Genomic DNA, 19,838 nt, shown 5'->3' with positions numbered 1-19,838 from the left:
GTTTGTCCCAGCTCTCTGTTTTCTTGTACCATAAGGCATAACAAGAAATAAATATCCTAAAACACAGGCACATCTGCAGCCTCAAAAAAAGCAACTAATGTGAAAGAACAGTAACTCCAGCTTGGGGGGTGGGGGTGGGAGGGGTAGGGGGTGTTGTTTAAAGCCCTACATAAATCAAGAGGAGGCCCAAAAAGGGAAGACTGTTTGGTTTCAGAGACTGGTCTTGATTTTCTGCTTAGGATAATCAAGATCAGGAATCCATCTCTAATTAAAGGCAAACAGAAAATATTCAGGATTTTCACATACATTCTTTTCATACTCATAGTTTAACGTGTTATGTACACAGTATTCTTTTCCTTTAATTCAACTTTCTCAAATTATGTGTAGACAGCTTCAGCTGCAGGGAAAGGTGGGAGTATTTAGTATATCTAGGATTTAACTGTTTCACTTCTACTACAGAAGGACCTGTTTCTTTATCAGAGGTATTCATAGAAATGTGGTTTCTATTTTCAACAGAAAGCCTCAGTGATTCTGTGTGATTCTGTTGTGTGAGAGGTTTTCTTATGGGTTTTTGTTTGTTGTTTTTTTCGGGGGGGGGGGGGGTGTGAAGGTGTTTTTTGTGTGTTTGATTTGTTTTTATTTGTTTTTCAAATGAGTATATCCTAGTGAAGAGGTTGGTCTGGCTTCTTTGAGGAAAGACTTGCTTTTAGTTTAATAAACATAGTGATTTTTCCTTGCCTGCTTCTGTTGTAGCTCTCGTTTCTTTTTGCAATGTTTTTCCATGGAAATGTCATTCAAGCCAACAAAATTTAAGCAGGATGTGGGTTTTGTCACTTTGATGGTGATGTAGTTTCCTAGATGTAAGATTTTCATTAAGAAATTAATATTGGCAGATTTGGTATTACAGTAAACCGAACAAGCTCGAGTATGCGGTAGGACGGCATCATTTTGCATAGTGATGTTCAAGTTCCCCTCTCTCCCTGCACAGTGAAGTCTGGGGTTAATTTACATAAATTCTTAGATTTCTAACAGCAGCACCCTGTAAGCTGAACTATTCCTCATGCTTTTGGCTCCCTTTCTGAGACATATTGCTGACACTTCCATCACTGACTCAGTATAGCCCAATGAATCAATGTCTGATGTCTAGTTTTTAATAGATGGAAAAGTTTCTGATGATATGTGGTTACATTTATTTATGTGGCAATAAGATAGATGAAGATTAAAGTTTGGCTGAGATAATTCTACCCTGAGATCCTCTTCACCTAATGCTTGGAGAACACTTACTCACACAACTTGACTTTGTCCAATAAATATGCTCTCCACAGTTAAAGAAGCTCTGTGTGTTGAACCGGGTGCCAAGGGCCAGCGCAAACTTCTGTTAGGCCAGTTTTCTAGAGTGGTTTAAATTGTAAGCTCTTAGGAGAGACAATACTGAAGTAATTTCCAATCATGCAAAAGATGCAGTATCTCAGGGGGATGATGCAGCTTTCTCAAGGGGAAAAAAAGCATTAAGAGCCAATTTCCTTGAATAAAAGAGTGAATACCCTTCTTCACCGTGTAAGAATAGTAATAGCTGTGTAAGGAATACTGGAACATTTTTTAATAATGACTGTTTATTTCTGTGGGCTGTTGGTCCAGCAGTTACAGGTTTCCTGTAAATAATTTTTATTAATGTGGGTATTTTAGGCGTATGTATTTTTAACAAGTTTATTTAAAATAATAAATGCACACATGCACCACTCACTTGGTTAGTCACCGGTGCATCCTTGGTTCTGCCTTCTTCCTTCTCTTCTGTTCATCTGGGGTCCACCATTTACTCATAAAAAAAGTGAACACCAAGAGAAGGCTGAAAATGGAGAGCAGGCAGCTAGGTCCAAAATGATTCATAAGGACATCACTGCAGCGGGAAGCTTCACCAAAATGCAAATAAGCTGCTTATTCTGCACTTGGTGCTGTCGAATTGCATCCCCTCCACAAGACCACGTATCTTCTGCTTTCTGACTACTCTCAGCCCTTTAGCTGTTGCAGTGCACACCTGTTCTTACTTGGTTTGCTAAATTAGAGTGACTCACAGTGGTCTGCTTCCCCCACACCACTGGTGGCCAGTGGGTCTTCCCTATAGCCATGATCTCACTGCAATTCCTCCTTTCATTTTGCTGCACCATAGTCTGCTGTCATCTGGGCAGGATGGACTGCCTGCAGGCTTTGGTTGTAGGCACCAACTCATCAGCAGGGATGGGTTCAGCTGAAGTTCAATGCTGTTCCTGCTCTGTTGTCTGCCTAACTCCACCGTAGGGACGGTTTACCTCTTTGTAAAGCAGGTTCTGCACTGCCACAGGTCACAGAAGAGCAACATTTTAGTGGCACGAGAATGACCCCATGAGTACCTCAGCCTGCATAGGTGGTGGATACCAGCAAGTGTGCTTGCAGGCCAAAAACCTCACAAGTGTTCCAGCTGATGGAGTTGAGTAAATGTGACAATAGCTTTAGGTAGAATAAGTTCTAATTCTATTTGGCTTTTAGAGGTGCAAACTAAAGCTAGTTTTTTTACTACAGTACTCATCAATAAGAAATTGAATTGGCAAATGGGTAGAATTGAGTTTCCTAAGGATTTTTACTTCTTAAAACTGACTCTAAGCATGTTTCTGATTTACATATTTGGGGAAAAAAAAAAAGCCTTCTAAAAATTAGCATGTTACCTTTTTTATTATAAGGAATCTTATTATTATCTCATTTTTTACAGATTATCCATAGTGTAAAAGTTTAAGCCAGAAGTATGTGAAATCTTTTTTTTTTTCTCTAAAATTGTCAGTGGCCAAACACTAATTTTAAAGTAGCTGGTTCGTATTTTGGTAAAGATTGCTGCAGCTTTTCTCTTCCAGCTGAAGATTATTTTTACTTTTCCCTTTTTCTGTTTTGAACGACTGTAGAAAATTGTGATCAGTTCAATTTTTTCTGTTTATGTATTACAAGAAATATTATCTTAATTATTCAAAGAATAGTTAAAAAAAACAGGCCTTGTTTTTTATAGTATCACTTTTTTCAGATATTCTGTCTTCTCTCCTTTCCTCTTCTTTCCTCTCCTCTCCTTTCTGTAGTTTTTGACTCTGAGTTTTCTGAGCTTCTTAGGATCATTTTCTCCATGCTTGTTCCTACCTGCCAAACAACTGTCAATAGTTCCCTAGAAACATTGTGGTCCCAGTGCCTTTTTTGTGCTAACTGCTGGGTTTGGGAATTTCAGCTTCAAGCATGCTAATCTGAAGTTACTTAGTATAAGTAGACAAACTTTTGTTTCCAGTCTCGAGTTTCCTTCTATTGCATGCTGCTTGATGCAGCCAATTTGTTTAACCTAACTGAGATCACTATTTGATCCTGAATAGCTGAACCCCTTGTGAAATCTAAGACTGCTGAGTATTTCCAAATATGAAAGAGGTAGTTACGTATGAATTTTACTCTTGAGGGCATGGAAACTGGGTTTTTTTTTCAGTATGAACACATGGAGGGATAAGTGGTGTCCTGTACAAAGGAACCCCACTGCATGACCTGCGCTTTTACTTAAGTCCAAGAAGGAAAGGAAAGTTTGTGGAATTTACACACCCTGTGGTGTTGAAGTCTGTTGATAAAGTAAAGAAGAAATAAAAGTGAAGTGCATGCAATTTTGAGTCATCTTCTAACTGACTATAAATCTACAGCAGTCTATTTATCACTTCCAGCAAGGATACAGGGATTCAAACGGGCAAGAGAATGCAGCTGCCTGTTCCTGTACGCAGGGCCTATAGGCAGGTCAAAACTGAACATAAACCAACAATACCGAGCTGCTGCAGGAAAGACAAAGCCCACAGTCCGAACGAGAAATGGAGCAGTGGCTGCGTGTGAAATAGCCCCCAGCACTGTACGGGATGGGCAGATTCTGGCAAGGTTTTAACTTGGATATTGTGCGTAGGTCTGGGTGCTGCGCTTAGAGATGCTTACAGATTAAGGATAAACAAAATCCAAGACCACTTGCAAGGGCGATCAAGGCTCTCAACAGCATTTCTTTCATGGAAGGACAAAATGTGGTGGAGTTGTTTTCCACTCAGAGACAGAAAGACTGAGGGAGGTTATGGTACCTGTGCTCACTTCATGTCTGCGGTGAGTGGAGAAAAATCTGGTGAGGGGCAGCAAGGAAGATTCAAGACTGATATTAGGAAAAAGTTTCTCACAACAAGCATATGGAAGTACTGGAGAAGCTGTCTTCCTCACTGAAAGTCTTTGCAAGTGGATTAGATAAGCATGGGCCAGGAACAGTTTATGTAATCCCTGCCTTTCCCAGGTGACCTTCTGAGACTCTGCCTTGACATTTCTGCTGGAAGACAACTTAAGTTTCTCCTTTCCTGTACCTGAATAATACTGCGTGGGGGTTTGTTTTTTTCCCAGACCTTGCAGGGACATAGCCTAAGAGCAATGGTATCTACTTAAGCACCCAGTACTACTGTAATTTGTTAACTGCGCCAGGTTGGTTTTTTGTGAGAGCTTCTAAATTTTACAAGAATCTTATAAATGTCTTAGCTAAAGGCGTACAATTACCAAAGTTTAGCAGCATCTTCAGAAAGGCTTGGGAAAGAAACAGTCATCCTGAATAAGAAGAAACGTTTCTCTAGCTATTGGTGTAACTTTTCAGGGCATGCCAATCATGAGATATCTTATGAGGCCGGTCATTTCTGCTCCACCCACTCATCTGAAATAATGAAGTGCTCAGAGAGAGCTCTCGATTGTTAAGCCTAATTTCTTTACATTGCCTTGCACTTTTCTAACTGCTTGAATTCAGACTTGTTCTGTTAAGGTTTTTTTTTTTCAAGGCAAAAAGAACTCACATACTTCAAATTAATAATGATGCAATAATGAAGCTGACTTGCAGTGTTCCAACAGTCATGGGGTGTGAGCGTGAAGGGTTAGGAGTCCTGGGGTATTAGGGGCACATTTTTACTGAACTGCAGGGGCCTCACAGTAGGCTGATAACTCAAGGGGCCAGGTCAGTGGTGAGATATCTTCTTTAAGTGTTAGCCAGAATTTGTTGGCAGGCAGCAGGGAAGTGGATAGAGAATTCGAAGGTCAGATGTTGTTCCAAGTTTGTCACAAGTATGCATTAGGGAACACGGATGTGGGGGTGGACAAGGCTGAGACACCAGATTTAAGCAGGAGACTGGTGCCTGACACCACCATGCAATGCAGACAGGAGTGTGGATAAAAGAACACAAAACTACAATGCTGCAATGCTGTTTTTCTTCAGACTTCTGAAATAACGAAATAACTCTAGGGCTGCCCACAGTATATCAACATTAACCCAGCTCTATCCAGTACAGAAAACACGATTGCATACTTCAATAGTTTTGAGGCATGTCTGCTGAATGTCATATAAATTCCTGATGGTGCAAGTTGCAAACAGGACAGATTTTAACTGCTTACGAAGAATGACATAAATTCTCTAAATGCTCTACAAAATCAGACCAGCTGTCTTGCCCAGTGCACTTTCTCTTCAGCAGCACAGATAACTCTAGTTGCTATTTAGTGAGACTGAGCAAGCTTAGTAATTCGCTTTGGTCCACTCCCATTCCATTGCAACAGATCCACCGCTGTTGGATTGGGGATGTTACAGAGCGTATTCCCTCCTGTTCCCTTTCTGAGTATGGACCTGCTGCCCACAGATTTGTGTCACCCTTTCTGAATCCAGTGGTGCTAGCTGTCTTCAGGATCTCCTGTGCCCGAAAGTTCCACAAAACTGACATGAAGTACAGCGTGAGTTTTCATGAGAGGGATTCCTGAGCCTGCCTTTGATTTGCTTTCTAGAAAGTCTTGGTTCCAGCAACTTGGTCACTTCAAACTAATAACTCTGAAGCATGTGAAGCTAGCAGTGGAGTTTTCCTTCTGCCCTCCATTTGAGCATGTCAAGTACTTTGGGGAATTTTTTAAAGGTATTATTTTAAAGTTTTGAAAGTTGGGGGGCTTAAGTATTCAGAGGAGCACACGTACCTTTAAACAGGTAGAGAAAAAATCTGAAAGGACTAAGTGTTTTTGTTTTTGTCATACACATACAGACTTACCTATGCATATACACAAGAGTAAAAATTTGATGTGCTGCACCTTGGAAAGCAAACTCCTCCTTTCAGCTGCCTTTGGCTGGAAAGAGCACAGTTAGTGAAACAGAGCACTGCTGGGTTGAAAATGATGCCAATAACAGATGACAGCAGCACTGCCATGGTGTAAATGCTTTGTAGCTTGACTCATGCCTTGCCTCTTCAGACATGCTCGGTACAGCTCCCTTCTCCCTCACCTACTTATCACAGCCTTCCTAAAATGCCTTTCCCTCAGCAGGGAAGGATCTTATGTTGAAGGTAAATATATAGCTCCACCTATTTCCCTTTTTGTTTTACTTAAGGTTTTAGGGTTTCAATATTGTTTCAGCATAATATATAATGTATTGCAGAAACAGCTATTCATCCAACACTTCTTTAAAGTTAAAATGTTCAGAATCAAACTTAATGTTTTTTTTTGCCCACTTTCCTACTGCACTAGTCCACTTAGGATGCGGGAAGTTATAGTTGTTGCCATATTGAATTATGTTAATAGATCATTTCAGCGAATTCCTTCTGTCTGCTTCTAAAATTCTTCAAACTTATCAGGAGTGGTAGAGAAAAGCAGGAAGTGTGAGATACCATTTGCGTTGTTTATTTATAGGCTCACTTTTTTGTTTTAATTTTTATTTTCATTTTTATTTGCTGTCTCCTAGCTTCTTGCTGAAATAGCAGAAACATCTGTCTCCCTTCCTTCATTGAGCAGAATCATTTATGAATCCCAGATTTACCAACAGTATCAGTTACAGCCAGCAAACCTCACTCTTGGTCTTATTAATTACTTTCCATCTGCTTTTCCCTCAGGCATCTTGGTTAGCAGAAAAATGCTGACAATCAACAGTAATGGCTTCTTGAGTTAGTTATTTATTAAGTCAAGCCTTTTCCAGATACAGTTTCAATAAATACATTGTGGGATTGGTTTTCCTTTTTTTTTTTTTTTAGGAAGAGTCATCATTGAATTGGACCTGGTTGAAAAACAAAAATACAAAAAATCCAGAAGCTGTGGTCAGTGTGGGAGTCGGGGGGTTTATTATTATTTTTTTTTTATTCTATTTTATTTTGCACTGATTGATGGTCTGAGCATCTGCTTTGAACTTTTAAGCTGAAAGAAGTGCCACTTGGATTCTGTAGTTGTTTCCTCAACTCGTGGAAAATGTCAAGCTCCAGAAGCAATTGCTGTGGGCAGAAGGGGATGGTCCTACTGGGCTTTGGGGGTTTTGCTCTTGTCTCTTTTTTTTTTTGTTTAAGTGAACATTTATATTCTTCTTTTCCCATGACTTTTCCCTCTTTTGGCTAGGTTGCTCCCTTGGTCTCCTACTGGGAAAGCAGCATTGAACTTGCAGTGCTGAAAAGATGATTAATGGTAGGCAAAACTGTATACAACGTGCAGTTTATTTGGGGGGGACAAGCGTGCAGTGAAATACTGCATTGGAGAATTCTAGGCAAATGGTGTGTGAAATTGTTGACAAATTGCCCTCATTAAGCTAACTAAATGAATACTTCCATGAGAACATTGGCTTGATATCACCATGTATAATATAACTTCTACTTGAAATTGTGTGTGCTGCTATTCTTATCTTTAAAACCCTTGCAACAGCTTTAACATCCTGATAAAGCCAACCATTGTAGCTGTCTTCACTGTTTAGTCCATGAGATGTGAATGGAAATTGCTGAGGGTGACTTCCATGAGTGCTTCTGAATTATTCATTAATTTATTCATTATAATGAACCATTCTGAGCCTGGTCACTGCAGTTCATAAATGCCAAGAAATGGATTTAGAAATGCGCTTAGTTCCTCAGAATCTGACTTGTTCCCTGCTAATGAAAGGGGCAGTAAAAAGACAACAGTCACAAAAGCCTCTGTTTTAGCAAATGCAGCCTTCGATGCTGCTCAACTTTGTTGATCTAGGAAACTTCCAGGGGAAAAAAATGTCTTAAAGGTAGCAGTGTTGCTCCAGCACATTCACTGGCATTCAAATAAAGTCAGTGTGCACTACACACTTGCCCTACCAAGCTGAATTCAGAGCATCAGCCTAAATATGCCCCACTGGGCAAATAATGAAGAGTAAAGCCACCACAGGGAGAAATGCATAGACTACTGAGACTTTCAAAGATGAATGTCAGGCCATGGCCCAGCGTTCAGGTTTGTACCACACACAGTGTATGTTTGTTACTAGGTTTTACTGTAGTAAGAGGGAAAGTATCCATGCAAAACGCTGACAGTGTGAACTCTTTACCTTTCATTAAGCAGTTGCTTTAGCTGCTGCAAAGGGGTAGGAGATGACGGTCAACCCATACGGAAAGATGATCCTTACAATGAAATGCAGAAAAGTCCCTGTCCTAAATTAAATGTATACCATGCAGAGAATGACGTGTAGAGATACAAGGCTGTCTTTGTGTTGAGGACTGCTGGTGATTTTGAACAGGAATCATAGTATACAAAGAAAAATGTGACATGAATATATTGTCAAACATTGATGCACTTAGGATAAAACCAGATGTGGCTGGTCTTTAGAGCCTTGAGAGTAAGAAGAGCCTGGCTGGAAAAAGCTGTCATAGTGGAAGAAGATGAAAAGCACACCATATAAACAAGAGAATAGGAGGCTGGTTTACTCTCATCTTCTCTTACCACATCATAGTGTGAATTCTCAACTCATACTCTTGCTTGGGAAACTCTCTTTTTTTTTCATTACAGCTAGGTAAGCATGGGTACAGGAACACTTGGGAACTTCAGAACACTTTTCATTCGTAACTTAACATTTTAGTGTGGGAAAGATTGGGAATAATTGAATTTTATGGATATCCACTGTTATGAGCTGCACTAAAGACCTGCATAAGCAGCTGCAGACAGGGAAGAGTCTGTGTGGTGCTCTGTAGCTGGCCTCAGGCAAAGCTTGGTGTACCTTTAGGATACCTTTGTGGGCCATTAAGCTCCCCTGTCTGACTTTAAACTAAAGTACCTTGAGGAGAGTACCTGTGATCTCTTTTTGACAGTAACAGGGATGTATGAGTACACCTATGGTAGGTGACTGTCACAAGCAGTTGTTAAACATCTGTCTATATTTTAGTTCAGATAAATAAAACAAAGCCCCATAGATCTGTGAAGCTGCTGTAAGGCAGGTTATTTGGTTTCTTTTCTTACTTGAGGATGAGTGTGAACACATCTTCCCCACTACCACAAATTATGCAGTTTGGTTTCCCACATTTAGGAAAATCTCAGATGATCTCCATCACCTTGGTAAACAGTTTCCCTTAATATAGTGTTTTCTCTGCTGTAAAAATCTAAATATTCTATGGCTGTGATGAGTTAAGGCTAAAGCTCAGGTGGCAGTTGCCTCTGAGATTTGAATTTGACTTCTGTTTACTAGGCAAGAACTTGAACCATATATTCTTAGAGTGTGTAGTTTGTGCCTGCACTGATCACCCTGTTGTCCGGAATAGTCTGGAGTGACCTCTCTACTGATCAGTAGTGTCATTGGCTATAGAGTACATTGGCACTGAAGTGGGGTTTTGAGTCCTTTAAAGAAGCAGCATATGTATTGTATTGGTAACTCTGAACATCCTCGTACTTCATAAATGGAGTGCATAAACTTTGTATCCCACTTTTTGTGATATAGGATTTAGAGCTGGTCACATAAAGGAATTTTTCTAAGGCTGGTAAATCCAAGCTTCCTCTCTTTTAACAATCATATTAGAAAAAAAAGTGACTTAAAAGAACTGTTGATATGTCCTCCATAGCAAATCAGCTAGTGATTGCAGCCTAATGCAATATGTGAGAAATATTACAATTAGCAAGTTACAAAATCAAGGAGTGATAATGATTACATCAACCCACTGTGTTTAATCTGGGAGTTAAGTCTTGTTGGGAAAGAGACCAGAAGGAAGAAAGAAGAATTGCAAAGAACATCATTGTTTCTTCTAAAAATGGCTTTACACTAAGACTCATATTCGTCCAACAAAGGGCTGTGGGAATTTAATATCCCACTGTCCTTCAGCTATTTGTAATGTCTGTCCATTGCCCATGAACCTTGTGTGAAGCAGCAGGTTTTTCCTCAGACCCTGTCATTCCAGTGTGCCAACATAAACCTGCATTTATTGATGGTTTAAATGAATATCTGGCACCTTGACCAGACATGGCTGAGGAGTAGCGCTCAGGTTTTAAGCTGTTTTGGTGGCAAAGTACTGACTTCTGACACAGGAGGACACACAACCTAGAAAAGTAAAATCAAGTACCCACAGAGCAAAATCTACCAGAAGAAATCTGTTACAGGCTTTTAAACTTTTCATGGACATTTCTACAGTGGTTGAAAGATGCTAGCTTTGGAAGCAGACAGTCTTAATTTATTAATTTTTATATTCTTTTAAGCAGTATTTTATTAGATTTTAACATACAAAGAGAAGGCAATGAGGTGGAAAAAAACATCTAAAGAGAAAATATCCAAGAGCCTTAGTGACAGACAATATTCCAATCTGGGATCTGAAGTTTTGTGTTACCCGTTCCTGTACTGATTGCTATCACCATCTGCTTGATCTATTTGATCTTGTGTCCTAGGGAAAGGAATGACCTAGGTACTCGATCCCAGCTCCTGTAATCTGCCAGTTGATATGAAGGCCACTATTTCTTTCCATCAGATCCTGAAAACAGGATCTACCCTTGCTTGTTGCATTTGGGGGTTGGAACTAGATGATCTTAAGGTCCTTTCCAACCCTAACTATTTTATGATTCTATGATTGATTCTATGATTCTATGACTCTATGATTCTTTGCACTGTCATCAGGTGTCTCTTGAAGCCAAGTCTTGCGTTAGTGAAACAGGCAGACTCTTCCTGGAGCCATCAGTAAGGAGTACATTGTGTGGTGAAGGGCAGAGCTTCACAAAACACAAATATCAATGCAAATCAAATTGAAAAATTAATGCTTCAGCTGTTGGCTCACTTTGTAACAAGATCCCTAGAATATTGCTCTTAACTATGAAGGACATGTGCAAGTGATTTAATATGTATGAGCAAAACCATTTAGAATAATAGATCTGAATGTTAGGAATTAAGCAATGACACTTGGTTTCCCAGAAGCAATTGATTGATTTAATTAAGCCAGAAATTAGACTGTTAGATAATGGCTCTTATAATTTCTGGAAATATCAATGCATGCTAATTGTGCTGGCTTTACATAAGGACACTGTCCTTATGGCAAATTTCCAAATTAGTCATGGGCAAAGAACAAGGCAAGCTGTCTGTGGGGGGATGAAAAGTGGAGGAGGCAAGGGGCCTTTTCCCTGGATTTGATGCAGTACATGCTAGAATCACTCTGCTGGAACATTTGTCAAAGGCAGAGAAAACTTGCTCTGTTACTAAGTGAAAAGCCTCCTAGCAGAGGACAAGACTGTCCTATTGTGCAAGGGTAAGTATACTGCTCTTCATGGGCTGATGCTCAAACTGTTCCTTTGCTCTGGGACAGCTGCCATCCTCTGTGGATTCATGCCTGGTGTTCACACCTTAGCTTTGTTTCAACAGGCAAATGGTGATGTTTACATAGACATACACTTTTCCTGCACTGTAGTGTAGTAGTCCAGCTTACGGTACTGAAATTGCTTCTTGTGCATGCTTCTTCATGCAAGAACCCGTTTTTCTCAGAGTACCACACTTCTGTTTACAAACCAAGTTCTGGTTCTTGGTTAAGAGTGCAGGACATGGTGATAGAGTGGTATTAGCATTACTAACAATAGAGGTACCATTTGTTGGCTTTGCTTCTGGGAGAAGGCATACAGCTTGCTCTCTGGCTGCCTTAGAGGAACCATAGTTCAGCTCCATCTGTGAGTTGGGTGACCCACAGACTGGGGAAGATGACTTTGCCGGGACTGTGAGGACTTCCAAGGGCATCAAAAAGATGCTTTTTCCCCCAGTGAGCCTTGTGAAGAGCTATCCATGAATTCTCCACACAAAACTGGAAAAAGTCAAAACAGGATCTGAAAGAAGTCCAGGTTGGCTGTGCAGGGAGGGAGTGACACCACCAAATTAAAATAAAGGCATTTTATCTGCAGGCTGGACCACTCAGGTGTGGTGTCTCAGAAAGCTCTGAAATACGACAAAACTTTCTGATAGAAACTGGTTGAAACTTCACTTTATGGGGCTGAAGTGTGCTGCCTCTCTTTATGAAAGGAAGAAAGAACTGGGAGAGAACCCACCAGTGATGAACAATTCCAGAGCCACAGGCTGTGAATTTTCTTAGGATGTTTTGCATTAACATCCGTCTGAGGCAGAAGAATAAAACCGACGGCTGCAGTGGTAAAAGACCAGGAGAAAGTTGATTAAAGGAAACACTGCTGAAGACCAAATATGGAGGGAAGTTAGTGGAGATTAATGCTGAGGAGAAAAAATCTGTGGAAACGTGAGGTTACTACCTTGGAAGGGAAGACACTAGAGGAAGGAAGTAGAAAGGGAAGACTAGAAGAGTGGAAGAGAGCTTTGTTGAGTGAGGCATATGGGGTAAATGGGGCGAGAGAAGCTGAGACTACAGCTAGCCAGGTGTGAAGAACAGATGTGAAATGACACGTCAGTGATGTGTGTATGGTGTGGCACTCTATGGGTAGTGGACCAAGGTCAAAGCAGGAGGAACAGTGCTTGTAGAGATGAAATGGTCAGAAGCAGCTTGTCTAATGCAGCGTCCTTTGACCAGTACCCCATGATCCTAAGTCACCTGTTGCTTCTTGGAAGACAACATGCTGACAAAATGCTTATCTTGCCCCAGCATTGATCCCTGCAGGCTGTTTCTAGACAGGGGTTTCCAGAGTTTGGCCACATTGCTGCTTGGGGAGTGCCCACAGTGTGTCTAGTGCACACAGCCTGGCTGGAAATCTCTTTGTTCTGTTTCTCACAGAAAGGAAACCTGGCCACACCACCTGCATACTGCACAGTGCTGCAGCCAGGATCCTGAGAAGAAGGACAGCGTAGACACAACCATGGTGCTTGGAAAATCTTCCATTGCCATTAGTGCTTCTTTTAGCCCAGCTAACAGCAGTCTACTTAGTAGAGCTTAGGCTTCCAACTGTAGATGTCAATGAGATGAGGCAATGTATCTTCTTATGTTCATTCTTTGCTTAGTTCCTGGAGGGGAACCGAACAAAAAATGCCTACATTAAACTTGCAAGGTCAGACATAAGCTATGAAATGCCAGGATTATTTCTGCCTCTGCAGTCCTACTATGCCTCTGTTGTGCTCATGCATTATAATGCCATAATTTACATAATGGCAAACCACTTCTGGGAATGAAGTGGCTTTGCGGTGTTGGCTACAACCCCAGCTGTGTCTGTTGTGGAAGGTGCATTGTGGACATGACAGGGGAATTCAGGATGGTGGTTGTGGTGTTGCTCACTGTTTTCCTTCCTGTGTTTTGTAACACTTGAGACTTAGGAGCTTAACCTTGTAAACTTACTGTTCTTTTCAACAGATTTTACGTGCAATGTAAAACATGCTTCAATGCAGCCTGAACTTTATTTATTGCTTTTGTTGTTGGAAGAAAATAAAAATCAGGTCTAAGTGAGGATTTTTTCTTGTAAAACTGAAAAAAACCCCCAATAATCAGCAAAAATGTTAAAATCTCAGGTTAGTTAAAATCTTTTAAAGATTTGAACTAGCTGAACTTCTGACTGAAGTTTAAACTAAAACTGTATCTTTATTTGATAGAACTGCCTGTATTTTATCTGTTCTGTGACCCAACAGCACCTATCCTAAGACAAACTCAGTAAAGTCCAGCGTGTCCTAGAACTTGAGCACCACCTGGATTAAATGCATTTTAATCAGACCCACTGAAGTCACTGTGGGACCAGAGCCTTTGCTTGGCTGGAGCAGCCTGACCTCATGCAAGGGGATGCAATGAAAGTTCTCAGCCAGCAGAGCAGACTCTACTAAAAGCTACCCCTGAAAATACAATCTGAGCTACCCTTAGATCTTTCAGGTTTTTAGAAATGTAGATCAAGTCACTCAGAATTATACTATGGCTGCTAATGATGAAATGGCACAGGTCATATTGCAATAAGGCCATAAATTTTATCTATAATGATGAAGATAATCTAGATTGTTTGGTTTTGTTTTTTTTTTCCTTTAAAAGGTAGATGGTATTAATGGATCATGTTGTAGTTAATAAAACAATATGCTTTTGATAATCACTGTAAGTTGCCAGCAACATATTAATCAAATTTCTTTTGGATTCTTTTTCACTTTAGAATGCCCAAAAGCAGTCAACACAGATATTATCGTGGAGCATTCACAAAATATATGCAGCATATGAACATGGTGATGTAAAACTAGTATTAATTAGAAAAATATTACTTGGCTGCTGCTGTCTTTAAAAGGATACTATTTTTTTTTTTCCCAGCATTTTATATAAATGCAAAGTGTGAAAACTAATGCTTAAAATGTCTCAAGTATGAAAAATTAAAGCTTCCTACACCAAATCGGAACTAGTCTTAGTTTTGTTGCTGGAATTTGAGGGCCTGGGAGACAAATAGCTTTTAAACTGAAGTTTGATATAAAGCTAGTTGGAAGTAGCTGGAGATTTTGGTTTTTGCTTATTGTTATTTCAAAGAGGAAAGCTTAGACTAAAATGGAAGAAAAATATCCACCAAAACCAACTCTGGCAAAAATTCCAGAGCCAAAATATTTAATCTTGGCATTGCTGTGATGGTGCCTTATGGAAATAGTTCAACTGCTTTCAAATTTTTTATTACATTTTCTTTATCCAGAACCCTTTGTTTGGCTACTTCTTCCAAAATTGCTGTGGTTTTATTCATGGAATAAAAAAATGGTGCATCATGAGACATTTAATGCGCCGCAGAGGGGGCCCATAATAAATAGAGATGTCATACAAACACTCCTAGGAACGACTGTAGCAACACATCCAGATAGAAACATTTGGCCCATAGTTTTCTTTTCCTTCCCTCAGCCTCAATTATTTCAAGTTCCTCTTGCTGAGACTAGATACAAGTCTAAGAAAAATGTGTTGATATCTCCTCATGAAGAAGGAAAATGGCAATATAGGAAGGAACATCTCATATAACAGTGAATCTTTCCCAGTCTTACAAAACTAGTAGTTGACAGTACTCCATCTCCTCCCCTGTTAGGTTGGCTCATATTGCTTATACTGCAAGGCAGCAAATGCCGAAGTTATCCTTGTCCTTACAGAAAGCACTTGATCTTCTTTGTATCATTGACAAAATGTCAGAACTGATGTGCTTTCAGTTTCTTTGCACCATTTTGAGGGCTAGGGTATCTTAACGGGTTATTGTAAACAGTTTCACAAAGGAATTACATCATGTGGTTCAGGCAGATTAATTCAGTCACAGCCAAGCGACTTCTGCCAGTCCTTTGTATTTGTATGTAAATAAATCTGTAGTTCAAGTACTGACCAACTGGAAGACACAGACAAAAAAGAAAAAGACTACTGCATAACTTTGCCAAGAATGAGCAAAATATCTCTGGAACTGTTAAGACAAAATATCTTCTTAAGTCTCATCCACAGGCACCATGATGGTAGTAAGTCCCAAACCATATGGCTGGGGATAATAGCCCTCCCAGACTCCCACAGTGAATCCCACAATGAACTAAGCATTTGGTAAATACTGAAGTGCTATAAAATGACTCAGCCGTAGCAGAAACTTGTAGGTCCTCTTTTGAACTAACATTTCCCAACTTCTCTTTAGGCATATGAAGCTCCAGGACTGGCTGTCTTAAATGCCTTGCGCAGAACCCTTACCAACTGTCAGTAGCATATCTGTGATGAATGCATTTCTGCGAAGAGTTTTGTGTCTTTGTACCAAAATGAGTTTGGCACTTCGCTGTTTCTCCATATGCCCTTCATGTCATTCTCCTCTAGTAAGAGTGTAATGGGATGTGCAGCAGAAATATTCAGTCCTTCATCTGAAAGATGAATTCAGATCTCCTAAACGAGGTGTTCTTTCCCCTCCAGGCTTTTTTGTTTTTCTGGGATTTTTTAGGAGAGGGGTGGGGTTTTTCTTTCCTTTTTGTTCTGGTCATGTCAGAATATTCCTGGGATTTACGCCATAACCTTGACAGAGTGGTAACTTATTTGTCCAGTGTCTTTGTTCTTCACAGGGCTCCCTTGACAGCTGAACTTCCTGTCTCACAACACACCAGCCTATGCTATTCTTATGAGCAAATACTCCTTGGCAAAGGGAGTCATTCGAGTTGTGGTGCATCATATTTTGAGTTTGCAGGGAAACTGCTGTATTTCTTCTCATGGAGGCTCTGTTCCTTCTGAATCCCCTAAAATTATTTACATACAGCTAAGCACATGGGTCTATGTGAGATGATGTTTCCAGTCAGTCTGAGGTATTTCTCTCTGATGTGCAAGAAAAGTTGCTGCAATAAACATGCAATGCTCTGTGAGTAAGAAGTCAGCCCGCTGGCCTTCCTGACCCTCTGACTCAAAGAGGAAAACTTCCAGGTGGTTGACTGCCATGGGATGCACAGCACACAACGTGGCAGAAGGACCTGAGAGGATGCCGAGGGAGTCGTTTGCAGTGGCTACTCCCATTACTGTAGTTCAGGCTAAGATTAAGAGCAGCTGGGCTGCACATGGAGCAGGGACACATGTTGGTTTCAGCCTGCGTGTGCTCTCCTACAGCTGGGGACTAGCACTGTACCACAGTGCTGGTGGGGAGAAGGACAGCATGGCTGGCCATGCTAAAAGAGATGTCCATCCCCAGGTTAGGTAGGCCATAGAGAGTCCTAGGGTTATTCTTTAGGATCCTGTTCTCCACAGGTTAGTTCCTAGCAAGTGTCTGGGGTGAGCTTTACAAACCCTGTAAGCCACATGGCAGGAAAAAAAGTGCTTGGTTGTATGTCTTTGTTAGCAGTCTGTTGCTCCCTTTGTGTGGCAAACGTTAACCTTGCACTGTAACCTTTTACTGTTTTACCAAAGTAAGATTCCTTCTTCCCCATCCCCTGAACAGGTAATTCTCAAAGAGAAAACTGAGGATGTTAAAAGCAGACACTTGTCTCAAAGCCTGCCTGCCTTGGAACAGTAGAAAGATTGTTTAATATCAGTGGTTAGAAATTAACCTTTGATTACAGAAAATGATAATTTTAGACTAATTCACATTTTCCTTCAAAAAACCTAGGGTGGTCAATTGATGATTCTGACCCCAGAAGGCAATCAGACCTTCACTGGTTTCTGAGAACTAAAGAGCGTGTGTCATCTTGAATCAGGACCAAAACTTTTCCACAAGGACAAGCGTTAATGACCAGTAACTGATGGGATTAGAGCCTGATTAACATTGTCCAATTACTTGTCAGTTAGCTGTGCTGCTGGCACTGATTTCAGCTTCAGGTAATTAGCCCAGTTCTTAATTAAAATGCATACTTTTTTTTTTGTTTGTTTTTGAGTTCACCTCCCATACCCAAAACCTCAGGTTTTGGAAACTTTCCTTGTAGTGCTGTCAGTGCTGATGTTTTTGCCTCTGCAGTTTCATATGCCATTTGCGTATGTTGACAAAGATGTAATTTGCTCAGAATTATCTGTACATGCAGTAATTGTCTTGTGTGTGTTCTGATATATTCAGGAAGACAGGCTTTTTCATACATAAGATCATTGTATGGTGCAGGGGAAACTGCTCAACTCCTGGTTTAAATCAAATCAGGATTAAAGCAGTTTTGTCTTTTTAATAAGGACATGTAATGACCTGGCAATCAGTGAGCTGTGTGCTGAGGAGCAATATCAGCAAGACAACACAACAGTAGATGCTTGCAAATTGTTAGTAAACAGCTATAAACTTTTGAAGAGCCTTCTATAACTAATCCTGAAGAGTCCGGGTCTCACATTAGCACACCGTGGACATGCCACTCCCCAGCCTGTGTGGGTTACAAGCACATATCCCTTTTCTAGGGGTGCGGGTCTACCTATTCAGACACACCTCCATATTTCAGGTGTAGTTACGTGTACTTGTGATGCTCCCTGTACTAGTGTATGTGCCACAAGTACCCCCCTGCACCTGGGGTGTGGATCCTGTTTGTCGAATTCCAACCTGCTGCCATACACAGAGCCAGTACGATCTGGGGAGTGAAGGCGAGCAGCTTGGGAATGAGCTCTGAGGCCTTGGTGGTTTGACAGGCCCTGGGGGGATGACCTGCGGCATTGAAGGCCAGAGGATGTGGGGGTTGTGAGAGGGTCTGCAACATTGTGATTGGACTATTTACCTGGACAGTTTTACAGGGGCCAGTGAGATTGAATGTTGTATGTATGTGCAGGTTGGGAAAGTACCGAACAAGGGGATAAAAAGGGATTGGTGGTAATAAACGAGGATTTGAGTCTCCTCATCAACTTGAGTCAGTGTCGTGAAATGCCACAGTACGATCAGGCCGAGGCCACAGCAAGATGCCAGCAGGAGGACTGTTGGTGGTGTCAAACCAGGCCGGCCTGCTGTTCGGCGCCTGCCTCAGGGTGTCTCATCACCTATAGCAAGCATTCATCCTTCTTTTTTACTTTTCAATCTGACTCTATTCCAAAAAACCTTTGGTAAATCCTGATAACCATTTAATCTGAGTCTTAGTTGTCTTGAGCAAACTTCATAGTTATTTTTGTTGGTTTAGTGTAAGCCCTTTTGGGGCAAGCATCCTCTCAGGACAGGCATTTTCGGTATTAACCTGCTCACTGGACAGCTTTCTGCCAACTTCTGTGAGCTGCACAGGGCTGGAGGGGGCCGCGAGGGTGCCACCAGGGCAGACTGCCCCCAGTCCCGCCCTGGACGGCTCTGTCCCTTTCTCAGCGCCCGCTGCCCTCGCCGTGGGGCTAGAGGTCGGACGGGGGCTGCCGGCGAAACGCAGCCTGGGAGTGGTCCGGCAAACCCTCGGCAGTGCACGGCCGTGCCGTGTTAAGCAGGGCCTGGGGCAGACCCCTGCAAAGGGAAGGGCAGGAGGACCTGGCCGGTCCCCGGGCTGCTCCGCTGGGGCACCGCCGGCGCTTCACCGAGGGAGTTAGAGGGGAAGTCCCCAGGCCGGGTGCTGTGTCTTTAAAGGCCGGGGCCGGCTCTTGGCTCTATCCTCCATCCCTCCTCCATCGCTCCGGCGCTGGGCGCCGGGAGGAGGCGCCTGTCGCTAACAAAAGTCTGCGGCGGCAGCTGTACCCTTCTTCCCTACCCGGGCAACAAGTGGCTGGCGGCGGCTTCCCGTGGGAGGCGGCAGAGGGGTTGCGAGGAGGAGAAAGGCGGAGCGGCGGTGAAGCACCGGAGGAGCTCCAGCACCGGCCGCGGGGCGGTGGAGCCTGCGCCCGGGGGCCGTCCTGCTTGTGGATTATAACTGCAGCCGCCTTCCCTGCCCTGACTCCCGGCTGGAAACTGCATTTTTGATTCCTTCCCCATCCCTCACGCTTTTTTCTTTTTTCTTCTTTTTTTTTTTTTTTTTTTTTTAAACTTGATTTTTTTTCATTTTTGGGGCGGAAAGGGAGGGTGTCGGCCACCCGAGAAGAAGCGGAGGAAGTTACAAGGCTGCTTTGGACATGTCGCCGTGAAAACTTTCGCAGGCTCCCCCCGTTCCTCTTTTCCTTACCACTCTCCCCGGCTCCTCTCCATCACCCGCGGTCGCTCGGCGCCCCGCGATCGAGATGCTGCACGGCGGCGTGGGGAGGCGGTGGCAGGGAGCATGAAGCCGGCAGGATGGGCGCGAACAATGGCAAGCAGTACGGCAGCGAGGGTGAGTCGGAGAAGGGAGAAAGAGG

The 19,838-nt window shown here is 42.1% G+C and overlaps 1 protein-coding gene across 2 annotated transcripts in view; it reads left to right on the top strand.

The window, feature by feature from the left end:
• FBXL7 (F-box and leucine rich repeat protein 7) overlaps positions 1-19,838 on the top strand; it is a gene marked incomplete at its 3' end in the record, with an annotated part of 254,864 nt that overhangs the window by 55,524 nt on the left and 179,502 nt on the right. The window contains exon 1 of one of the 2 annotated variants that reach the window (XM_080610170.1): positions 19,125-19,813. The exons of the other annotated variant lie outside the window; for it this stretch is intronic. Coding sequence (XP_080466296.1) covers positions 19,777-19,813 — 37 coding nt within the window. The 5' untranslated portion in view covers positions 19,125-19,776. Of the gene's footprint in view, positions 1-19,124; positions 19,814-19,838 lie in introns of those variants that run through there. 2 annotated transcript variants of the gene reach the window in all.

Source organism: Psittacula echo (genome assembly GCF_963264785.1).
Source record: "Psittacula echo genome assembly, chromosome: 2".
NCBI lineage: Eukaryota > Metazoa > Chordata > Aves > Psittaciformes > Psittacidae > Psittacula > Psittacula echo.
This window is presented reverse-complemented; position numbering and strand designations above follow the sequence as displayed.